Raw genomic sequence first — 23,860 nt, 5'->3', positions numbered from 1 at the left:
GTGATCTTTCTACCTCAGCCTCCCAAGTAGCTGGAACTACAGGCACATATCACCCATGCCCAGCTAATTTTTAAAATATTTTTTGTAGATATAGGGTCTCACTATGTTGCCCAGGCTGTCTTGAACTCCTGGGCTCGAGCAATCTTCCCACCTTGGCCTCCCAAAGTGCTGAGATGAGCCACTGCATCTGGTCTGTTGTTTTTAAATAAGCAAAAGACCTGAACAGACACTTCACCAAAGATGATATACAGATGGCAATAAGCATATGAAAAGATGTTCCACATCATATGTCATCAGAGAAACGCAAATTACCACTCTAGGCCTATTGGAAGGGCCCAAATCCAGAACACTGACCACACCAAATGCTGGCAAGGATGTGCAGCAACAGGAGCTCTCCTTAATTGCTGGTGGGAATGCAAAATGGTATAGTCATTTTGTTACACAGTTTGGCAGTTTCCTATAAAACTAAACACACTCTTACCACATGATCCAGCAATTGTATTATTTGGTATTTACCCAAATTAATTGAAAACCTATATTCACACAAAAACCTGCAGATTGATGTTTAGAGCAGCTTTATTCAGAATTGCCAAAACTTGGAAGCAATCAAGACGTCCTTCAATAGGAGAATAGGAAAATAAACTATGATACATACAGACAATAGAATATTATTCTATGCTAAAAATAAATGAGCCATCAAGCCATGAAGACGTGGAGGAAACTTAACTGCATATTTTTAAGTGAAAGAAGCCAGTCTGAAAATGCTACATCTTTTATAATTCCAACTATGTGTCACTGTGGAAAAGGCAAAACTATGAAGACAGTTAAAAGATCAGTGGTTGTCAAGGATTAGGGGTGAGGGAGGGATGAATAAGCAAAGCACAGAGGATTTTTATGGCAGTGAAAATGCTCTGTATGATACGATAATGGTGGATACAAGTCGGTATTCCTTTGTGTAAACCCATAGAATGTATAACTCCAAGAGTGAACTCTCATGTAAATTACAGACTTGGGGTGATATTACGTCAATGCACATATATCAGTTGTAACATGTACATTCTAGTGCCTAGTGCAGGATGTCTATAGTGAGGAAGCCTGTGTGTGTGTGTGTGTGTGTGTGTGTGTGTGTGTGTGTGTTGAAGGTCAGGGAGTACATGGGAACTTTCTGTACTTCTCAATTTTTCTGTGAACCTAAAACTGCTTTTTAAAAAAAGTCTACTTAAAGGAAAAAAGTATTGGCAAAACAGAGCTCACTAGCTGGTTTGGCTATTTTTGTAGAACAAACCACCTCAAAATTTGATGACTTGGGTTGGGTCTGGTGGCTCATGCCTGTAATCCCAGCACTTTGGGAGGCTGAGGCGGGCAGATCATCTGAGGCCAGGAGTTTGAGACCAGCCTGGTCAACATGGCAAAACCCCATCTCTAGAAAAAGATACAAAAATTAGCCAGGCATGGTGGTGTACACGCCTGTGATCCCAGCTACTTGGGAGGGTGAGGCAGGAGAATCTTGAACCTGGAAGGTAGAGATTGCAGTGAGCTGAGGTCACGCCACTGCTCTCCAGCCTGGGCCACAGAGCAAGACTCTGTTTAAAAAAAAAAAAAAAAAAAAGATGACTTAAAATAATCTATTATTTCAAATTATTTTCTGGGTTGCTTGGGGCTCACCTGAGCAGTATTCCTTCCAGGAGCTCATTTGAGACTGAAATGTCCAGGATACTTCAGGCCTCTCTTCATATATCTCTTTCTCTAGAAGGGTAGCTGGACTTATATCATGCGCAGCTTCTAACAGAGAGCATTCAAAGCCTATCACAGAGTTGCTACAGTTCTCTGTAAGCACACCTTTGAAGTTACACGATATCACTTCTGCCAGATTTTATTGGTCAAATTTCACAACCAGGTCAGTTTTAGTGGGGAGAGGAAATGGGCTTCCCCTCTCAATAAAAGGAGTGAAAAATATTTGGGAGCATTTTAAATTTAGCCTACTATTTTTTATTCAGCTGGTAATAATTTTCCAATCTATACCACCACCCCACTACACACTTTTATTTTTCATCTTCTAAATATATAGTTCATGCTGACACATCAGCAGATTAGACCAATTTTCTAAGTAGCTGTATTATTTTATATATTGGACAGAAAAAAAATTCTAAAATTAAAAAAAATTCCTAAAATGTTATATCATCATTGTGAGAAAAAAGGAGGGAAACACCAGTAATTTTGAAGACAAACTGAAATAATTTTATATGTAATTACTGTTGGTAACACCTATATTTTTGCCATCGCGGTCACATGCCAGAGAACATAAGACAGATGGCTGTCATGGACACTAAAGAATGGTTAATTTCACTATCAGTAAATCCTGCCTTAGAAGGGGAATTACTCCGAACAGAGGTGAAAGTTCATCTCCAGAATCTCAGACGTATTTACTCATTATTCTGAAAAGAGTCCAGTGTCCTAGAAAGTTTTCCTTCTTCTTCGTCTCAGAAATTTTTAGCATCTTTATCTCCTATACCATCATTGCACCAAATGTATAATTAAAAACAATTTTTTAATGGGAAAGAAGTCTGAATTCTTCTGCCTATAATTCTAGGTGCTCTTCTCCTCCTTTTTCTCTTTCTCCATTTTCTTCTTCTATAGTGAAACATATATTCAAAGGAAGCATCAAAAAGCATTAACTTTCTAAATTAAGACAGTCTTTTTATCTTTTGTGATTGAGGAAGAAGATAGAATGCAGTAGCCATGCTTCACCAAAGAACCAAATCCAAGCACATGAAGCAATGAGCAGGCCAAACATTTCTGAGTACAGAATCCTCCCGTGTCTAGCACAGGGCCTGATGAACCTCATTCCCTAACTTTCATTTTCCATTTGCAGTTCTTATTTCATGTGTCACCGCAGTTCTAGGTTCATGTCAGTAAAAAGCAAAATTTTAATATGCCATCTTGTGGATGCATGAGGAATGAAATTCTTGTAGTGCTTTTGGTTTTGGTGGTGAGAATTTAACATTGCACTTGCATAGTTTTTCCCCTGTAATACAAGCAATTTTTGCTCAATGCAAAAACAAAAAACAAAAATCAAAAAGCCATACAGGAAATACACAAGGAACAGTAGGTACTCAAATATTTGTGGAGTATAGATTTTTAAAAATTAGTAATCATCACACCCTTGATTTGGAGTGGACCCTATTAAAGCAGCCAGTGAATGAATGGATGAAGGAAGGAATACCTTTTTCTAAAACATTTGATATTGTAGGTAAGCTCTTGGTTTTCAGGCCTGACCTGACATTAGAATCTAATTTTCCAGAGATATTTTTAGTGTCTCATGTGGGTAGAAGTTGACAAAATTTGGTTTACATTCCATATAGGTATAAGAATTGTTTATTAGTACTATTGACAACCTTCCATTTCCATATGTGCGGTGTATTTATTAAACAATCAGGGCTGGGCACGGTGGCTCATGCCTGTAATCCCAGCACTCTGGGAGGCCGAGGCAGGCAGATCACAAGGTCAGGAGTTTGAGACCAACCTGGCCAACAGGGTGAAACCCCGTCTCTACTAAAAACACAAAAATCAGCCGGGCGTGGTGGTGCGTGCCTGTAATGCCAGCTACTCAGGAGGCTGAGGCAGGAGAATCACTTGAACCCAGGAGGTGGAGGTTGTAGTGAGCCGAGATCATGCCATTGTACTCCAGCCTGGGCAACAGAGTGAGACACTGTCTCAAAAAAAAAAAAAAAATCAGCCAAATAAACATTTCATTATGGGTTATTATGAGGCAGCTGCATATAGCAGACAGACCTGGAGATCACTTAACTCTTCCAGAAAAGGTGATCTTAGGTCCATTGTCAAACGGATGGACAGCTTCTCAGCATTTTGTAGACTCTCTGTTTTCTTTTGGGTTTAGTAGGTCGTAGGCTCTCAGTCTGCTTTTTTTTGGTGCAAAATAACAATGTTAGACCAGATGAGTAATTTACAATTTGTGTGCTTCAAAAGGTTCTAAATATTCAAAGCACATTTCATTTAAAAATGTCTTTTATGAATTTAGTTTTCAAAATGTTATTTTAAAATATGTTTTCTGAATTTAATATGATACAACAGTATAAACAGTGATAGGAAGCAAATTCGGATGTAGTTGAGAGTGTTGAAGGAAAACCGGATGTGTTAACCAAAAAATATGCCTCTTTGACAAAAAAATTTTTAAGCTAAGAGCAAGTGGGAGGAAGCAGACACAGGAAAGCTCTCTGCCTCTCCTCTGTTTACCTAGTGGCAGGACACAGATTTACAAAGACAAAGGTGCCCTTCTTCCCTCTCTACCTGGAAGGACAAAAGTTAACCACTGAAGACAACTTTAGCCCTCATCTGGCTGGAGATGGCACAAGAGGAATCTACATTAATAAGCTTTGCTAAGTGGACTTCATCTACCATTATTTTGCCTTCCCACAATTTGCCACCTCCAGAGATTCAAAGTTCTTTTCCTCTGTCTTGTCCTTTCTTTAGAAATGTAGTGTGTTTTTTGTTTGTTTGTTTGAGACAGGGTCTTTCTCTGTCACCCAGGCTGGAGTGCAGTGGCATGATCATGGCTCACTGCAGCCACAACCTCCTGGGCTCAAGGGATCCTCTGGCCTCAGCCTCCCAAAGTGCTGGGATTATAGCAGTGAGTCACTGTGCTGGTCCTTAATGTTCTTTATTGAAGTTTATATAAGCTAGAGGTCTGAGTCACCTCTTTGAGAATTATTCATTCCCTGGGCATCTCCCATATACATATAAAATATACATGATAATAAACATGTGTTTGCTCTTGCTTTGATAATCTGTTTTTTGTTACAGGGGGTCCCTTCTAAGAACGCATTAGGGGTGAGGAAAAAAATTAGTTTTCTTTCTTTACACTGTAAACTTCATTAATGTGTTCTTATTGAGTAAATTTGTACTACATGAAGTAAATTTTATGAGTTTGAACCACAAATACATTTGTGGTTATAAAATAACACTTGTTTTTATGGCATGGTGGTGTACACCTGTAGTTCCAGTTATGCAGGAGGCCAAGGCAGGCAGATGGCTTAATTCCAGGATTTCGAGGCTATAGTGTGCTATGAGCTTGCCTGTGAATAGCCACTGCACTCTAGCCTGGGCAACATAGCGAGATCCCATCTCTAAAATAAATATGTAAATACATAAATAAATAAAACATTATTTATTTTCTATATTGGGCTTTTATGTAGAATTTTACATGTCTGTTTTCCAAGGTAGAATTCTGAAGACACTTACACTCAGCCAGCTTATTTGGACTGTAGTCCGGTTATAATGAATTTTCTATAACAGACCAACAGGTAATCATCATCATAACAGCCAATACAGAAGGCTTACTACACATTACACACTGATTTAGTTACTTCACATGCATTAAGTCTTAAATCTTTCAAATGCTTTATGAGGTGCTATGGTGATTATTTTCTCACAGACAGGAAACTGATGTAAGAGCCAGAGTCCCCCTTACCTACTACTAAGCTCTATCACCTCTCAGTAGAGCTTAGTAGTTCTGGCTTGTTTACTGCACATCCCTTTCTTGGAAATATGATCACAGGAACTCTCCCTAGCTAGACATTTTTCTTTCCTCTTCTCTGTTTAGTCGATTTACACATGCCCCAAGGCTCCAGCTCAAGTCCCACCTCTCTGGAAGGCATTGTCAAGCATATCTGACTCACAGGGTTCCCTTGCTCTCTGGCCTACTGGTAGCATTGTCTCATGCTAGGAAGCCTGTTTATACGAAGTCCAAAGAGTGAGTTAGAGGAATTGGTAAAGTTCCCTAGGGCTTCTGGGTAGAGAATGTAGAGGCAGGAGCTGAGGAGTGTGATAGGGAGAATCTGTGAACAATGGTTTAGTTTAGACTGATCCTAAGACAGAGGGAAGCACAGCATGACTTTTAGTGTGATTTGATCAGATTGGCATTTGAAAGGTTATTGCAGCACGAAAAAGCAGTAGAGAGAGACTAGTGTCAAATCTAAGGCTGGGAGAATAGAGTTGGCTACACCTGTGCAGGTAAGGGGTCATGGCTTGCATTCAGTGGGAGGAGGGGTAAAAATGGATTGGGAGAGACTTGGTAACTATTTAGGTGTGGAAGGTGTGAACGTTGATGTCAGACTCCAAGTCAGAAATTTTTAGATTAATTATTCAAAAACTAATAGACTCTACTTTTTAGAGCAGTTTTAGGTTGGCAGCTGCTGTTGCTGTATAGTTCTATGGGTTTTGATACATGTATAATGTCATATATTCATGAGGACAGTATCATACAGAATAGTTTCACTGCCCTAAAAATCCCCTGTGCTTCACATTCATCCCTCCCTCTGACCTCCAACTTCCCCAAACCCTGGTAACCACTGATCTGTTTACTGTCTCCATAGTTTTATTCAGAATGTAATATAATTGGAATCATGTGTTATGTAGCCTTTTCAGACTGGCTTCTTTCACTTAGTAATATGCAGTTAAGTTTCCTCTAGGTCTTTTTGTGGCTTGATAGCTCATTTCTTTTTAGCACAGAATAGTATGGCATTATATGGATATACAACAGCTTGTTTATCCCACCTATTGAAGGACATCTCAGTTGCTTCCACGTTTTGGCAATTCTGAATAAAGCTGCTATAAACATCCATGTGAAACAAAATAAAAATAAAATAAAATAGAAATAAAACATCCATTCATCCATTCCATTTGCATTCAGTGGGAGTAGGGGTAAAAATGGATTGGGGTAAAAACAAATAGGTTTTTTTTTTTTTTTTTTTTAAGAAACTGATGTTTATTTTCCATCAACCATTTTTCCATGTTGCTTAAGAGCCTATACAAGAACAGCTTAAGACCAGTCAGTGGTTGCTCCTACCCATTCAGTGGCCTGAGCAGTGGGAGCTGCAGACCAGTCTTCCGTGGCAGGCTGAGCGCTCCAGTCTTCAGTAGGGAACTGCTGAATAGGCACAGAGGGCACCTGTACACCTTCAGACCAGTCTGCAACCTCAGGCTGAGTAGCAGTGAACTCAGGAGCTGGAGCAGTCCATTCACCCTGAAATTCCTCCTTGGTCACTGCCTTTTCAGCAGCAGCCTGCTCTTCTTTTTCAATCTCTTCAGGATCTCTGTAGAAGTAGAGATCAGGCATGACCTCCCACGGGTGGTCATAGGAAATCGTGCCACGCATGCGCAGAACTTCCCGAGCCAGCATCTACCACATCAAACCCACTGAGTGAGCTCCCTTGTTGTTGCATGGGATGGCAATGTCCACATAGCATATAGGAGAATCTGTGTTACACAGAGCAATGGTAGGTAGGTTAACATAAGATGCCTCCGTGAGAGGCTGGTGGTCAGCCCTGGGGTCAGTAACCACAAGAAGCCGTGGCTCCCGGAAGGCTGCCTGGATCTGGTTAGTGAAGGTTCCAGGAGTGAAGCGGCCAGCAATTGGAGTGGCTCCAGTGGCAGCAGCAAACTTCAGCACAGCCCTCTGGCCAGTATTCCTGGAGGATATAACACTGACATCAGCAGGGTTTTCAATGGCAACAATAGCACTAGCTGCCAGCAGAAGCTTCTCCCAGGTCCTCTTCAGATTTATGATATAGATGCCATTACTTTTCCTTTTACAGATGTACTGTTCCATCTGGAAGTCAAGATTGGTGCCACCTAAGTGGGTTCCTGCTGCAAGGAACTTAAGGACATCCTCCTCCTTCATTTGCAGGACATCAAGGGCTCCGGACATTGTGAAAGTTTCCCTTTAAGTTACGACGGGAATCCAGAACAACGCCGTATGGGCCCCTCTGTAGGTAGCGCGGAAAGCAAAAACAAATAGGTTTTTGTGTGGATAAAAGTTTTCACCTCATTTGATGAAATATAAGTGAGCACAATTTCTGGATAACATAGTAAAAGTACGTTTAGTTTTATAAGAAACTGCCATATTATCTTCCAAGGGGCTGTACCATTTTGTATTCCCACCAACAATGAATGAAAGTTCCTGTTGCTCTACATGGTTGCCAGCATTTGGTGTTGTCAGTGTTCTGAATTTTGGCCATTCTAATTGGTATATAGTAGTATCTCATTGTTGTTTTAATTTGTATTTCCCTCACGATATATGATGTTGAACATCTTTTCATATGCTTATTCAGATCTTTTGCTCATTTTTTAATTGAGTTGCTTATTTTCTTATTGCTGAATTTTAAGAATTCTTCAGATTCATTTTTCATTGCTTACTTAGAATAAGCCTTCTTTTCCTTCACAAGCTGCCAATTCTACTTTCTCTTTAGTCTTATTTGTGATCCTTCTTTCTACAGAGACAACTTAAACCAGAGAAGTGGACTCTTTCCCTACAGGCAGCTGAAAGGATGTGCAAGTGCAGTTCAGAGGGGGAAATAAAAAACACGTTTTAGAATACTTCCTTGGTTAAAAGCAGTAAGTTTGGCAAAGACACATAGACTCTCAACTCTAGATTTACTGAGAATGCTAGGTAGCATATTTTTGGAGTCAAATGAATAAGAAAAATTATAAATTCTATAGCCTACAGAATAATTATTTGAACTATTTGAAGCATATGCTTTGGCCTCTGAAGCAAGGTGGAGGGGTCTGCTTTGATCAACAGATTGAGTACTTGATGGGAGTTCTTAGAAGTACAACTCTTGGAGGGTTTATTCTTCAGTCAGAGGGGAGGAGCCATTGAACGCTATTGAGCAGTGGTGGAAAATGATCAGAATTCTTCCTTCTTGGGAGGCCGAGGAAGGTGGATCACTTGAAGCCAGGAGTTCCAGAACAGCCTGGCCAACATGATGAAACCCTGTCTCTAATAAAAATGCAAAAATTAGCTGGGCGTGGTGGCATACACCTGTAGTCCCAGCTACTCGGGAGGCTGCGGCAGGAGAATCACTTGAGCCCGGGAGGTGGAGGTTGCAGTGAGCCGAGATCGCGCCACTGCACTCCAACCTGAGTGACAGAGTGGGACTCTGGTTAAAAAAATAAAAAAATAAAAAAAAAATTCTTTCTTCTATATCCTATGCTGATAACACAGTAATTACCCATATGACTTGACATGTAAATGGTAGTTTTAAAGATTGGAGCCTGACTGCTCCATCTTAAACACTCTACAAGACTCTCCTTTTTTTTTTTTAAATCTATCTATTTATTTATGTATTATTTATTGAGAAGGAATCTTGCTCTGTCACTCAGGCTGGAGTACAATGGAGCAATCTCGGCTCATAGCAACCTCCGCCTCCTGGGTTCAAGCGATTCTTCCGCCCCAGTCTCCCGAGTAGCTGGGATTACCGGCATTCACTGCCATGCCTGGCTAATTTTTGTATTTTTAGTAGAGACCGAGTTTTGCCATGTTGTCCAGGCTGGTATTGAACTCCTGGCCTCAGGTGATCCACCTGCCTCGGTCTCCCAAAGTGCTGGGATTACAGGCAAGAGCCACTGCGCCCGGCCTATTTATTTTTTTAGTGACCGTGTCTTGCTTTGTCATTAGGCTGGAGTGCAGTGGTTCAATCACGGCTCACTGCTGCCTCAAATTCTGGGGCTCAGGCGATCCTCACTCCTCAGTTTCCCAAGTAGCTGGGGCTATAGGCACGAGCCACCACCACCTGGCTGAGACAGAGTCTCGCTCTGTTGCCCCGTATGGAGTGCAGTGGCGTGATCTCCAGCTCACTGCAACTGCCGCCAGGTTCAAGCGACTCTCGCGCCTCGGCCTCCAGGGTATCTAGGACCACAGGTGAGCGCCACCACTCCCGGCTAATTTTTGTATTTTTTGTAGAGAAGGGGTTTCACCATGTTGCCCAGGCTGGTCTCCAACTCCTGAGCTCAAGTGATCCACCAGCCTCAGCCTCCCAAAGTGCTGGGATTACAGGCATGAGCCACTGTGCCAGGCCCTGGCTGATTTTTAAATTTTTCTTTCTTACTTTCTCCTCTTCTTTTCTTTCCCCTTTCTTTTTTTTTTTTTTTCTTGTTTCTTTTCTTTTCTTTTTTCTCTCGTTCTTATTTTTATTTTAAAATTTTTGGATAGACGAAATTCTCCCTATTTTGCCCAGGCTGGTCTTGAACTCCTCAGCTCAAGAGATCCGCTCACCTCGGTCTCCCAGAGTGCTGGGATTACAGGCGTAAGCCACCATGCCCCGCCCATTTTTATACGTTTAGGTTAATGCTTTCCAACAAAGCTGATGAGAGGATTACATGAGACAGTGTGAAAAATACTTAGCATTTTCTCTATTCTTAAAACCACCCCTCCTCATTTACCTCCTATGATTCATTTAATTATTTTATCTCATTTAATTCTCATACCTTCTTGCAACCTAGGGCTTAGTGGAGTAAGACCCAGGGATGATTTATCAAGTTCTCACCTCCAGGCTTTTCTTATTAGGTGTATCACTGCTGATGAAGTTAAAAATATACCATTCTTGCATATTGACTATTTTGAATTAAAAGCACTTGAAAAACAATAGATACAAAAAAATCATTCTGACCTCTTTTCTGTTTCTTAGAAGCAGATGAAATTACCATATGAGAGACATCCTCCCTATATTAGAAGGAATGCAGCACTCTTATTAAGGACGGGAGTCAAGAGTGAGAGAATCCTGTACACACCTTGCTAAAATAACTCTTAAGCCTCTCCAGATAACTTAATTGCTTTTCACAACTTGATATTACTACTCTTACTATCGGTATTACTATTATCGTTATTCTCATTATTCTTTGTTTAATTCCGTATAGATAAGTAACTGACCATAATTGCTTCTTTGGGTCCTTCTCTCCCTTCCCTTCCCTTTTCTTCCCTTTCACTTTCCCTTCCCCTTTCCTTTCTCTTCCCCTTTCCTTTCCCTTCCCTCCCTTCCTTCTTCTTCTCTAGCTCTTTTAAGGGGTGAGGGTGTCTCACTGTGTCGCCCAGTCTGGAGTGCAGTGGCGTTATCATAGCTCAGTGCAGCCTCGACCTCCTGGGCTCAATCAATCCTCCCGCGTCGGCCTCTCAAACTACTGGGAATACAGGCGTGAGCCACCAAGCCTGGCCTAGAACATAAATTTAATATCAGGTAAATCTTATCAGAGATGCATACATGTAAGGTAGAAAGAGACTACACGGTCTGCACAGAATTTTATACAAATGTATAGAGCAAAAAAGAAAAAAATTAAACTTCTCTGGATTCCATTGATTAAAAATTTAAAAAAATAAATAAAAAACGTCTTTGTCTTCGAGACGTTAAGAGGATGCACCTTCTTATAACCTTGCACCCTGCATATCCTGTGAGTGAGCCCAGAGCTACTTCCCTAGGAGCGTGCGTATTTACAGTTCCGAGGGTACGAAGGCCTCTATCTGCATTGCAGTAGAGGGACGGCCTGTTATCGGGCTTGTGAAATTGTCAAGAAGACAGCCTGGAGGGGACAGCCACCGCCCATGTCGGTAACCTTCCACTAGTCTCTGGGGTTAACAGCGTCACAGACAGGGACTTCTCTCTTGGAGCTTACATTCGAATATATTAATAACTCCAGAACGTGGTCAGTGGTCCGGGAGGAGGACGACCGCTTCCGGTAGGGCGGCCAGGAAAAGCCTCTGTGAAGAGGCGATCTTTGAGCTGAATTTTGGAGCTTTAATAAATACTTAAAGAGCGAACGGAACGAGCGATGCCTGACGTTCAATCAAGCGGTTGCCAAGGAGCTAAAGAGCGTCTCACTTTGGCTTCCGGATTGTTATGAACAGGAGGAAGGAGAAAAAAAACCCAGAATTGTTCGAGAATTGTGCTTTCGCGGCTCTCAGGCTGAAAACGGGGTTTCCACATTAGTTCCCATCGCCAGGGGCTGAAACGAAGCCCGGGATCCAGACATTAGGCGCCTGGGGCGGGAGCCTGCAGCCGGAGCTTGCGGCGGGAGCCGGGCGAGGCAGCGGCGGGGCGGGGCTATGATGGGGCGGGGCTACGGAAGCCGAGCGGGCTCGAGGCGTTCGGCTGAGGAAGGGAGCGCACGCCGGCGGCGCGGAGGCCGGCTCTGCGCTTCGGGCCGCCCCCTCCCCCCACCCCGCTCACACCCGGCACTTACTTCGGCTGTCTCCGCTGCCCTCCAGCGGAGACGCAGCTCCTCAGGCGCCGGGCGGCATTTGTTGGGTCGGCGGCGTCAGGGATTCGCAGTGGCCTGTGGTCGGCGTCGTCCGGCCACTGGTGCGCCCCCGCGGCAGGCAGAGCTCACGCTCCTATCTCCCGGCTGGTCCGGGGTCTGGGCGCCGCGTCGACGGCGGCTCCGCAGGACGCGCAGACCGGGCCGCAGCCCATGCCCCGAGCGGACTGCATTATGAGGCACCTGCCTTACTTCTGCCGGGGCCAAGTGGTGCGGGGCTTCGGCCGCGGCTCCAAGCAGCTGGGCATCCCCACAGGTGAGAGCAGGGCGGCCAGAGTCTCCCGGGCCGGGTCACGTGGGGAGCGGGGAGAGACGGCAGCCGGGGACTTGGGACCGGGTCGTGGGGCCTCCGGACCGCGGGCAGAGAGCACACCCTTCCTCCTCCCGCATCCCCTTGTCTGTGGCGGAGGACCGTTGGCTCGGTTGAGGGAGCTGGTCCCTGCTTCTGGCTCCGAGCTCCGCGGGGACGGGGTTGAGGGGTGGTGAGGGCCGGAAGCCCGAGATGAATCGCAGGATTCCCCCGTTCACGCCTCCTTGGCCAGCCAAGGTACAGTTGGTCAAGCATTGCGCTTGTCTTGCCCGTTAGAGACGTAACGTGGGCCAGAACGGCTGAACTCGCAAGCCGGGTCTAAGGTGGTTTTGTTTTTAATTTGTAATTATGTAATGTCCAAATGATAACATAGGTAGTTGAATGAGAGTCAGCTAACCTTCTTGGTCTGTCTACATTAATTTCAATAATCGAGACCTGACTGTAATTCATCCTTAGAAATACATGCCAGGGCTGCGTCTTGACTTGTTAAGTCAGCCTTGAGCTTGTGTATTTCAAAAATAAGAAGCTTTGGCCGGGCGTGGTGGCTCACGCCTGTAATCCCAGCACTTTGGGAGGCCGAGGCGGGCGGGTCATCTGAGCTCAGGAGTTCGAGATCAGCCTGGCTGGCCAACATGGTAAAACCCCGTCTCTGCTAAAAATACAAAAATTAGCCGGGCATGGTGGCGCGTGCCTGTCATCCCAGCTACTCGGGAGCCTGAGGCAGGAGAATCGCTTGAACCCAGGAGACGGAGGCTGCAGTGAGGCGAGATCGTGCCACTGCCCTCCAGCCTGGGCGACAGAGTGAGACACCGTCTCAAAAAAAAAAAAAAAGAAACTTTTCAGGTGATTCAGTACCTGGTTAGGAAAGAACAGATCTGAAAAAATCCATCTACTCTGATACTTGTTTTTTGCCTCCTACTCAAAGAGTATGGATTTTTTTGGAGAGCTTTATATACTTACCTGGTACTTTATTCATAACCTATTCACATGAATAGGAGAGGGAAATCTGAGCCGGAAAATGGAAGGATGGGATTGATACTTATAGGCAAAGTTGTAGGAGTCTTGTGAATGTAATGATTTACATTAGCCTTGCATGTGATTTTTACAAATGTTTGTTTCTTATTATTATTTTGAGACAGAGTCTGGCTCTGCCACTCAGGCTGGAGTGCAGTGGTAGTGCGATCATAGCTTACTGCAGCCTCCATCTGCTGGGCTCAACTGACCCTCCTGCCTCAGCCTCTCTGGTAGCTTAGACTATAGGTGCAGGCCACCATCCCCAGCTAATTTTTTAATAGAGGTAAGATCTCACTATGTTACCCGGGCCGGTCTCAAACCCCAGAGCTCAACATGAGCCTCCTGCCTTGGCCTCTCAAAGTCCTAGAATTACAGACATGAGCCACTGCACTCGGCTACAGGCATTTAATACGAAATTTGTAAGACTCAAAATATTTTCTTCCGTTGTTTAGCTAATTTTCCTGAGCAAGTGGTAGATAATCTTCCAGCTGATATATCCACTGGTATTTACTATGGTTGGGCCAGTGTTGGAAGTGGAGATGTCCATAAGATGGTGGTGAGCATAGGATGGAACCCATATTACAAGAATACGAAGAAGTCTATGGTAAGCATTATATTTTGCTCTGTAACTGAAAATGGTATGATGACTTAGAATAATATATTACAGTATTCGTTACAGAAATAGCTTATCAGTGGTAATCACAACGTAGTTCAAATACTGGAATTTTGGGCAATCTGTCTTTTAATTGGAGGGTTTAATTCATTTACATTTAAAGTAATTTCTGATAAGGAGGGACATCTACTGTTTTGCTATTTGTTTTTTATATGCCTTATAACTTTTATGTCCCTCATTTCCTCTATTACTGCCTTTTGTGGTAGTGTGCTTTTTGTTTTGTTTTGTTTTGTTTTGTAGTGACATTTTAATTCCTTTCTCATTGCTTTCTGTGTATTTCTATAGATACTGTCTTTGTGGTTACCATGGGGTTTATATTTAACATCCTGAAATTCTAAAAGTTTAATTTGAGTTTATACCAACTTAATTTCAATAGCATACAGAACTCAGAAATTGCATCTTTTTTTTTTTTTTAAAGATGGGGTCTCACTATGTTGCCCAGACTGAAGTGCAGTAGCTGTTCACAAGCCAGGTTGTAGCACACTGTAGCTTCAAACTCATGGGCTCAAGTAATCCTCCTCCAGCCTCCAGAGAGCTGGGACTATAGGTGCATGCCACTGTCTGCATCTGGCTCAGATTACATCCTTATACATTGTGGTACCCAATAACAAAGATTAATAATTGGTTTTTTTATGCATTTATTTTTTAAATTATGTAGAAAATAAAGAGTGGAGTTACAAACCAAAATTATAATACTGACTTTGATAATTGCTGTCTGTGAAAGACTCACTTGACCAAAGATAAAAATGATTTAAAAGCCTGTTTCATAAAATTGAGCTTGCCACAATTAATGCACTTCATTCACCATTTACTTCATGCATCAATTGCTTGGTCACCCTCTTAAGATAAAACAGTTTACTACATGGATGGTGGATGGAGGATGGTGCTTATTGATACAGTCCCACATTGGTGCTTTTCTCTTTCCTTTTTAAACCACCTGAGGGTATACTTTTCTGCCCTACTCTTTACAGGACCCCACAACTTCAGTGTTTTATCTGTTAGATTTGGCTGAATCTTTTGTCAGCTCAAATGTGTGGCAAAAACAAATTACAGTTAAGCTAAATTTTGTTCTGTGTGGAGTTAATAGAAGTGAAGTGTGTCACTGCTGGAAAACTACAGAGCTAAATGCTGGCGTAAGCAATAGTAATGACGCAGAAGTACTTAACATTTTGCTCAGTATTTCAGTTATTTTTCAGTATTAATGATTTGAAAATTATTTTTTGGAGACAAAACAATCGAAAGATCACAAAATACCATTCTGTTGAATGAGGAAGGAAAAGAAGGGGAGGGGACAATAGCCCATAACTAATTTGTCTTTAGCTACTTAGATAACAAAAATGTTACTATACAGCCAGTTAAGGAATGCCTTTTGAGTGTTAGGAAAAATTGAATTTGAAACATAGGCATATCTTACCAGTGGAAAATTGAACTTTTGCTTGCCTTTGCCAGTAACACACATCTGTGAAGTGCCTGTGCCAGACCTTTGCCCTTTAAAAAAAAAAAAAAGCGTTATCTTACTGACCTTAAATAAGTTCTTAGTAACACATCTAGATCCACTTCCTTTGTTGGAACTGTGTATTGTTGTATTACAAATTTCTTTCATTGTGTGTGTGTGTGTGGTTTTTTTTTTTTTCCTCAATGGTGTGTTGAAGAACAGAGTTTTGTTTTGTTTTGTATTTTCAGATAGGGTCTTGCTCTGTCACCCAGGCTGCAGTGCAGTGGTGCAATCTCAGCTCACTGCAGCCTCAACTTTCTGGGCTGAAGTGATCCTCCCATCACAGCCTCCCGAGTAGCTAGGACCACAGGCATGTGCCACCATGCTTGGCTATTTTTAAATTTTTTTATAGAGATGAGATTTCAGCATGTTACCCAGACTGGTCTCAAACTTTTGGGCTCAAGCAGTCCTCCTGCCTCAGCCTCCCAAAGTGCCAGGATTACAGGCATGGGCATGGCACCCAGCCCAGAGGTTCTTAATTTTAATACAATCCAGTTCAATATTTTTTTTATAGTTAGTGCTTTATATAATCTGTTTCAGAAATCTTTGACTACTCCAAAGTCATGAAGATACTTGTCTGTGGTTTTTTTCTAAAAGTTTAATTGACTGACATATCTTCAAATTGACTTTTTTAGTACGGTATCTGATAGGATTTAAATTAATATTTTTTTCCATATGGATGTAGAATTGACCCAGACTATTCATTGAAAATACCATGCTTTCACAACAGTGCTGTAGTGTCACCTGGGACATAAATCAAGTGACCTTATATGTGTGTGAGTCCAAAAATTCACATACATACTTGGTTTGCTTGTCTTATCATAGGTCTTGATACCTAGTTGTATAAGCCCTCTAGTTTTGTTCTCAAGATTTTCATGAATAATTTTGGTTTTTCCATGTAAATTTTAGAATCACTTGTCAGTTTCTCCTATTTTAAAAAACCTGCTAGGATTTTGATTGGGGCAGCATTGAATTCGTAGATTACTTTGGGAAGTTTGCCATTTCTCTCAATAATGTCTTGTAATTGTCAGTGTCAGGGTCTTACATATTTTTTAAAATTATTTTTAAATTTTTTTTTGAGATGGAGTCTTCGCTCTGTCACCAAGGCTAGAGTGCTGGAGTGCAGTGGTGTGATCTTGGCTCACTGCAACCTCCACCTCCTGGGTTTGAGCAATTCTCCTGCCTCAGCCTCCTGAGTAGCTGGGACTATAGGCATGCGCCACCATGCCCAGCTAATTTTTGTGTTTTTAGTAGAGTACCGGGTTCCACCATGTTGGCCAAGCTGGTCTTGAACTCTTGACCTCAAGTGATCCTCCTGGCTCCGCCTCCCAAAGTGCTGGGATTACAGGCATGAACTACTGCACCCAACCAGTCTTACATATCTTAGTTTCTTTTTTATTACTCAAATGTTTACTGAAAAGAAAGAATATATTGGTTCATAGCCCCAAAGTCATGGGGCACTTTATGTATCTTCTAACTCAAGCCGCCCCCCACCCATTACAGACGAGAAAACTGAGCCCCGCGGAAGCTAGTTATACAGTTAACCAAGTGTGGGAACCCAGACTTTTGACTCTAAGTCAGTGCTCTTAACCACGGTACTGCCCAGATGATTTAGCTGAACTAGATTCTGAGGCACTTTCTACGTCATGCGGCATTTTGCTTTAACGTGCTGTGTACCCTTTTGCCACTTTACTCCCTGATCAGGAAGCTGCATGGCTCTCCTGCCCCTTCAGTCCTCAGCTCTGCCAAACTCTGAAGTTTCCATACATGTTGTGTGTCAGAGGTGTGCAAATGCTGACTGACCTTAACAACTAGTTGTTTAGTAGTAACATCTTTTAATACTTTGCTCATTCCCTCTTTGGTGTCCTGTTTTCTCACCTTGATAAGATACTTACTTCCTTGGATACGTGTCAGTTTTTTTGTTATTGTTTGTTTGTTCGTTTTTAAGTAACAGCAAATCATGCCAGACACTGCCACCTCACTCAGTTATGTTTACAAGATCCAAACAGGAGTGCTGGGAAAATTTAGGAAAAACTGCACTTAGATTTTAACCTGAATCTTTAAAAGTTTAAGGAGTGTTGATTGTTTCATTTAAATTAACTCACCATAAACATGAAGATATATTTCAGATTTCAGTACACTGTAGTCTGATAGCACTCTTTGTAACATTTCTTGACTATAGGAAACACATATCATGCATACCTTCAAAGAGGACTTCTATGGGGAAATCCTCAATGTGGCCATTGTTGGCTACCTGAGACCAGAAAAGAACTTTGATTCTTTAGGTAAGTTCTTATTTTGATCTTCTTAAATATTACTACTGCTACCACAGGTAACTCTACCACTACTACCAGTAATAATGATGGCAGGACAGATAATATTTGAGCATTTAATATATGCCAGGCACCGTTTTAAGTGCTTTATGTGAATTTATCTTCTTTCACCTGTGAGGGATTATTTTGCCTATTTCTCAGATGAGGAAATGGCACAGAGAGATTAAGTAACATTCTCAAAGTCACATAGTAAATAATGGAGTCTAGCTTTGAACCTAGCAGGCTGGCTGCTTCTCTCCAGCAGTATGAAGTTAATGAAATCTTTCAAAATGTGTGAAGTTTGAGATATAGTAAATCAGAGAACATTTGAAACATGTTACCAGGTATGTATTAGTGTAGTGTGATAGTTTTAACTCTGTTATAAAGTTTCTTTTACAAGTGTAAATACCAACCAAAAATAATAGTGAATGCTTTTTTCCTCCATTTGATATTTGCAGTGTACATTTATGCCTATGCCTTTCTCTTAAAATATAAGATTAGGGACATACCTTTGTTTGTTTGTTTGTTTGAGACAGAGTTTTGCTCTTTGTTACCCAGGCTGGAGTGCAGTGACGCCCCCTCTCACTGCAACCTCCACCTCCCAGGTTCAAGCGATTCTCCTGCCTCAGCCTCCTGAGTAGCTGGGATTACAGGCACCCGCCATCACACCCCGCTAATTTTTGTAGTTTTAGTAGAGTCAGGTTTCACCATGCTGGCCAGGCTGGTCTCGAACTCCAGACTTCAGGTGATCTGCCCGCCTCAGCTTCCCAAAGTGCTGGGATTACAGGCATGAGCCACTGCCCCTGGCCTAGGGACATATCTTTTGTGTACCATTGACTTAGGCCTGGAAGGAGTGATGGAACAAACATTTATTGGGTATCTACCCTGTGCAGAGATACTGCCAGCCTGTGAGTTTTTAGGATTGGCTAAACAGAGTAGTAGTAAAAAGTATGTTAATGGTTTTTCATCATTTTTACCTGGTATATTCTCTCTGCAGAGTCACTTATTTCAGCAATTCAAGGTGATATTGAAGAAGCTAAGAAACGACTAGAGTTACCAGAACATTTGAAAATCAAAGAAGACAATTTCTTCCAGGTTTCTAAAAGCAAAATAATGAATGGCCACTGATGAAAAATTGTATTATTTATTCATTCACTGTTTTCTAGTGTTTCTGTGTTTATTACTGTTCAGCATCATCTTGGTTATATACTGAAAATGAAACACTTTACTACAGTTGTGAATTAGTTTAAACAGTACAATGTTGTTATCATATGCTTCAACTATTAAATTAAGCCCATCATATCATAGCACTAAAAAGATTGAGTTAAAAATAAGATTTAAAATATATATATTGATTAAAATGTACCACTAGAAAGGTATTACATGTGTATAAGTATGGGTAAAAAGGCAAGTCACTAGTTTGAGATGAAAACTAAAATTTTCATGGTAAAATGCCAGCATGTATGTACTTGTATAGTGTGTACTTCTAAACAGAGAAGGCTTATAAAAGTAAATGCATTAAGGCCAAGTGCAGTGGCTCACACCGGTAATCCCAGCACTTTGGGAGGCCGAGGTGGGAGGATTGCTTGAGCTCATGAGTTCAAGACCAGTCTGGGCAACATAGCGAGACTCCATCTCTGTAAATAAAAAAAAAAGGAAATGCATTAAATAGAAGGTTGATAGTTTATCATAAACCTGCGGGGAAGAAACTCAGACTTTCTATTTTTGATATTTTGTGCATTAATACATTACAAACATGAAGATGTTTGTAAAGTTTTGTTTTAGTCATTTTCTTTGCAGTCACATCATTGTACCACCTTCATTATTGTATAGAGCTGCTTCAATTCTGAGTCCTCTGGACTTCCCCTGCCTATCTGTTTGTTGTTGTTGTTGAAGACAGTAAAATAAGTGTTTTCAAATCTATATGTCTCCTTTTTGTTGGATAATGTTTCTTCTTTTTAATGGTAAATATTCTTGTTCTTCAACATTTTTCTTTGGTTCTTTTTTCCTTTTTTAGGAAAAACAAAACAACAGACTTCATCCTTAGGTTTTCTCAAGATTTAAGTGAACACATTTACACATATCAATTTCTTAAAGAACACAAAATGTTTCCTCCCTAGCAAAACTATTTAAGAGCCAATTAAACTATGAAATAGTTATAAAATTATTTTTAATATTTAAGGCCTTGAAATTATATTCCAAGGCAAATCTAAATGGGTGTAGTTGTATATGCACGATGTAATTTAATGCTAAAGAGTACTTACAGCTTGAGGGAAAAGCATAAAGTTTTAGTTAAATAGCCTTCATACTGTGGATTTTTCCTCCTACTAACTAATATGTGGGAAATTAAGATTACAGATGCTTTGGGCCCCCTCAAACAGTACATTGCTACAGTTCACTGTAGCAACAGATTTGGTGGTGATGGGGGAATAGAGGTAGAAGCAGATAGAAGGTAATTTTAAAGTTAATTTATTATGAATCATTTTCCCCTAATCTGCATAAATGAATTAGAACTGATTTTAATAAAAATATTTTGTGTAAAAAGTACTCAGAAAAACATCTAAAGCTGTTGGAGAAGAGGGACTCATATAAATAGTTGGATTGTGTTTTGCTTTTTATTTCTTTATAAAAATATGTCAAAAACAGTTTTTAATTTTAGAAATCTTATACTTGAAAGAAGCCTCAATTATCAGTGGCTTTATGAAGTAAAGTTAAAAACAAACATAGGAAATGTGAAAATATTTGTGTTTGTTTTGTCTGACTAGCTTGCTGCTAAATGCTATCTTTAGGTGTGTGAAAGTTCTTTGATATGTTACTGTCCTTTTACATCTTGTTAAATAGCCATTGCTTTTGAGAATCAGATAGTGTGTTGTTTAGGGGTTAATTGTGTCTATATTTTTCAAAAACTTTTATATTATGTATTATAAGAAGTTACAGTAGTACCATTTTGATTAGTCTGAATGTTTTCAGGCCTTGAAATAAATTTTGACTAAGTGATATTTTTTCTTCCCCTGTGTCAGCTTGAATCTTACTTTATGTATTTTGAATTTGTTGGCTGATTGCTACTCTAAGTGTGTGAAGTTGCCTGAAGAGCAAGATATAGGTGGCAGCTGTAGTTCTACAACAAAGGGCCTTGCCTTCAGGATCCCCTGTGTTTTATGCCTGCAACACAGTGACTGAGGTTTATTTGGAGAGCAATCACAGGGCATCACTACTAAAGTCCACTTCCTGAGAGTAAGGGTTCCTGTTACATTTTGGAGATAGAAGAGCCAGAAGAGTATAGATAGGTCTGGGTTCCCTTGCATAACTCCTGCCCCAAAACAGAGTTCTGTAACCTTCTTGTCTTTTGCCACCAACCCCATAAGCAGCAACTTAGAACTCGTTTGCCTTTCTCTGTTGCATGCTGGTACTCTTTGAACAGTCATCCCCAGAACTCTCATCTTCCTCAACTATGGAGGCTTACAAGCCTGCAGTTAGAGCTTATCATGATACATGATTCTGATTGGGAGATGGAAGTGGAAGTCTGGTCTTCAGAGATGGAGCCAAGAAACAAACCTATTCTGCCAAAAAAGATGCCAGAAACAAATTGTAAAATAAACTCTACAGAGATGGCAGATCCAGGGTTATCAGATATAGAATTTGAAATGACTGTTTAATATGTGTAATGAAGTAAAAGTAACAAAAATGGTAAAATGGCAAGGTGTTGTATAAAAATTGGGCAGCTGGGTGCTGTGGCATGTGCCTATAATCCTAGCTATTTGGGAGGCTGAAGCAGGAGGATTACTTGAGGCCAGAAATTCAAGGCTGTAGTGTGCTGTTATGGGTACTTGTAACTAGCCACTGCACTCCAGCCTGGGCAACATAGTAAGATCCTGTCTCTATTAACATTTAAAGTAAAGTAAAAATTGGGCAGATAATTGAGAATTGTCCGAAATATATAGTTATAAAGAAAAATTGAAATTAAAAAGTCAATGGATGGGTTAAATACATATTAAACAACAAGAGAATTGGTGAACTATGAGACTTAAGTCTGTGACTGTGCTGTCAGCTCCAAATTCATCATTGATACTCTGATGTCGCTGTGACTCTACATTTCTTTGACAATTGGCTTCCTTTTAGGTCAGGTCATAAATGGAATTTGAACCCCAGCTTGTCATTTTTCAGGCAGCTCAGTAAGTCCCTGGACCTACCCTGTGCTTATTTTTTGTTCCCACGTGTATATTTGAGATAGACATACTTGACTATTGACAGAATTTCCACTTAGCTTCCCTGACCATTACAAGGGCCAAGTAGAAGCCAGGATAGTAAACCACAACAATGCTACATCTCCAGGAAAATTGGAGAGGTCATCATCAAAAATCCGGAAAGATTAGCTGGGTGTGGTGTGGTGTGGTGGGCCTGTGGTTCCAGCTATTCGGTAAACTGAGGTGGGAGAATAGCTTGAGCTCCGGAGTTCAAGACTGCAGTATGCTCTAATCATGCCCGTGAATAGCCACTGCACTCCAGTTTGGACAACAAAGGGAGACCCTGTCTCAAAAAAAAAAAAAGCTGAAAGTTTGAGGATAGAGGCTGCTATTATATCTGTTTAGCCTGCACAGAAATTTGCTAAATCTTGGAGAATGACTATTATCAGCTAATCAAGTGATGATTTCAATTGCAGCTATTGTCTGCGATATGTAAAAGTATCAGCAAATGTCTAAGGACTGCTATAAAGAACATTCTGAACACAATGCAATGGAGAAAGAAATTAGGCATAAAAATACAAAAATGTCACAATGTAAAGCTATTTTGTAATGAATGATAATATGTGACAAACATTTGCAGAATGCAGCTAACACTTAAAAGATTTATAGTTTTAAATACTATTAGACAAAGAAGATTGAAGATGAGTCATGATCTAAGCTTTCATCTCAAAAAGCTAGAAAAAGAACAGTAAAAGAAACCAGACGCCTCACAAAAACACGTATGTGTATAAATTTCAAGAACAGGCAAAAATCATCTACAGCTGGGGTCCCCAACCCCAGACCATGGATTGGTACCATGGCCACGGATTAGTACATTAGGAAGTGGGCCATATAGCAGGAGGTAAGCCGCTGGCGAGTGAGCATTACCACCTGATCTGGTTAGGCTTTGTGTCCCCACCCAAATCTCATCTTGAATTATAATCCCCATAATCCCCACGTGTCAAGGAAGAGAACAGGGGAATCATGGGGGAAGCCACCAGCCATGTGGAACTGAGTCAATTAAACCTCTTTCCTTTATAAATTTCCCAGTCTCAGGCAGTTCTTTATAGCAGTGTGAGAATGGATTAATACACCACCTGAGCTCCGCCTCCTGTCACATCAGCGGGGGCATTAGATTCCCAGGAGCGCGAAGCCTGTTGTGAACTATGCATGCGAGGGATCTAGGTTGCTCACTCCTTATAATAATCCAATGAAGTGGAAGAATGTCATCTGGAAACCATCCCCACGACCCGTCCATGAAAAAATTGTCTTCCAGGAAACTGGTCCTTGGTGCCAAAAAGGTTGGGGACCACTGATCTACAGCAATAAAGGTCAGGTTGATTCTTTAGGATGGGGTTGACAGGAGGATCATAAGGGTGTTGGGAACTTGTTTTACTCTCCTATTTCTAGACTGGGGCAATGGTTGCCTAGTGTGCTCACTTTGAAAACTCATCAAGCTTTATCCTTGTGTACAGACAAATAACAATGTTCTATGTAGGCCGGGCGCCGTGGCTTACATCTGTAATCCTAGCACTTTGGGAGGCTGAGGTGGGTGGATCACATGAGGTCAAGAATTCAAGACCAGCCTGGCCAACATGGTGAAACTCTGTCTCTACTAAAAATACAAAAATTAGCCAGACACAGTGGCTCACACATCTGTAATCCTAGTACTTTGGGAGGCTGAGGCAGTGGATCACTTGAGGCCAGGAGTTCAAGACCAGCTTGGCC

At 41.3% G+C, this 23,860-nt stretch overlaps 3 protein-coding genes across 8 annotated transcripts in view; 1 reads left to right on the top strand and 2 right to left on the bottom strand.

Moving 5' to 3' along the window:
• Positions 1-11,871, bottom strand: part of GCNT1 (glucosaminyl (N-acetyl) transferase 1) — a 114,089-nt gene extending 102,218 nt beyond the window's left edge. For 3 of the 6 annotated variants that reach the window (XM_055091911.1, XM_055091910.1, XM_063594368.1), the window contains exon 1: positions 10,877-11,007. The gene's annotated coding sequence lies outside the window, so the exon portion shown is untranslated. Of the gene's footprint in view, positions 1-10,876; positions 11,008-11,463 lie in introns of those variants that run through there. The other 3 variants (XM_055091907.1, XM_055091908.2, XM_063594367.1) reach the window with 2 other exon arrangements.
• On the bottom strand, positions 4,418-10,369 carry LOC117981705 (small ribosomal subunit protein uS2-like). Its single transcript, XM_055091914.3, has 2 exons — positions 10,285-10,369; positions 4,418-8,337 (listed from the first exon to the last, which is right to left on the bottom strand). Exon 2 carries the CDS (start codon positions 7,724-7,726, stop codon positions 7,199-7,201), a length of 528 nt encoding a protein of 175 aa, XP_054947889.1. The 5' UTR covers positions 7,727-8,337; positions 10,285-10,369; the 3' UTR covers positions 4,418-7,198.
• Positions 11,872-11,898: 27 nt separating the features above from the next.
• RFK (riboflavin kinase) lies at positions 11,899-20,908 on the top strand. Its single transcript, XM_003811464.4, has 4 exons — positions 11,899-12,361; positions 13,882-14,033; positions 17,780-17,882; positions 18,907-20,908. The coding sequence occupies exons 1-4, from the start codon at positions 12,259-12,261 to the stop codon at positions 19,035-19,037; spliced, it is 489 nt and encodes a 162-aa protein (XP_003811512.1). The 5' UTR covers positions 11,899-12,258; the 3' UTR covers positions 19,038-20,908.
• The last annotated feature ends 2,952 nt before the right edge of the window (positions 20,909-23,860 follow it).

This window comes from Pan paniscus, chromosome 11 (genome assembly GCF_029289425.2).
Source record: "Pan paniscus chromosome 11, NHGRI_mPanPan1-v2.0_pri, whole genome shotgun sequence".
NCBI classification, from domain to species: domain Eukaryota; kingdom Metazoa; phylum Chordata; class Mammalia; order Primates; family Hominidae; genus Pan; species Pan paniscus.
This window is presented reverse-complemented; position numbering and strand designations above follow the sequence as displayed.

What these genes read in the sequence shown, in the direction of transcription:
- LOC117981705 (XM_055091914.3), bottom strand. Translation starts at nt 7,726, where the DNA reads ATGTCCGGAGCCCTTGATGTCCTGCAAATGAAGGAGGAGGATGTCCTT.
- RFK (XM_003811464.4), top strand. Translation starts at nt 12,259, where the DNA reads ATGCCCCGAGCGGACTGCATTATGAGGCACCTGCCTTACTTCTGCCGG. An exon ending in GCAGCTGGGCATCCCCACAG is followed by an intron (nt 12,362 to 13,881) that starts GTGAGAGCAGGG and finishes TCCGTTGTTTAG; the next exon opens with CTAATTTTCCTGAGCAAGTG. An exon ending in AGAATACGAAGAAGTCTATG is followed by an intron (nt 14,034 to 17,779) that starts GTAAGCATTATA and finishes TCTTGACTATAG; the next exon opens with GAAACACATATCATGCATAC.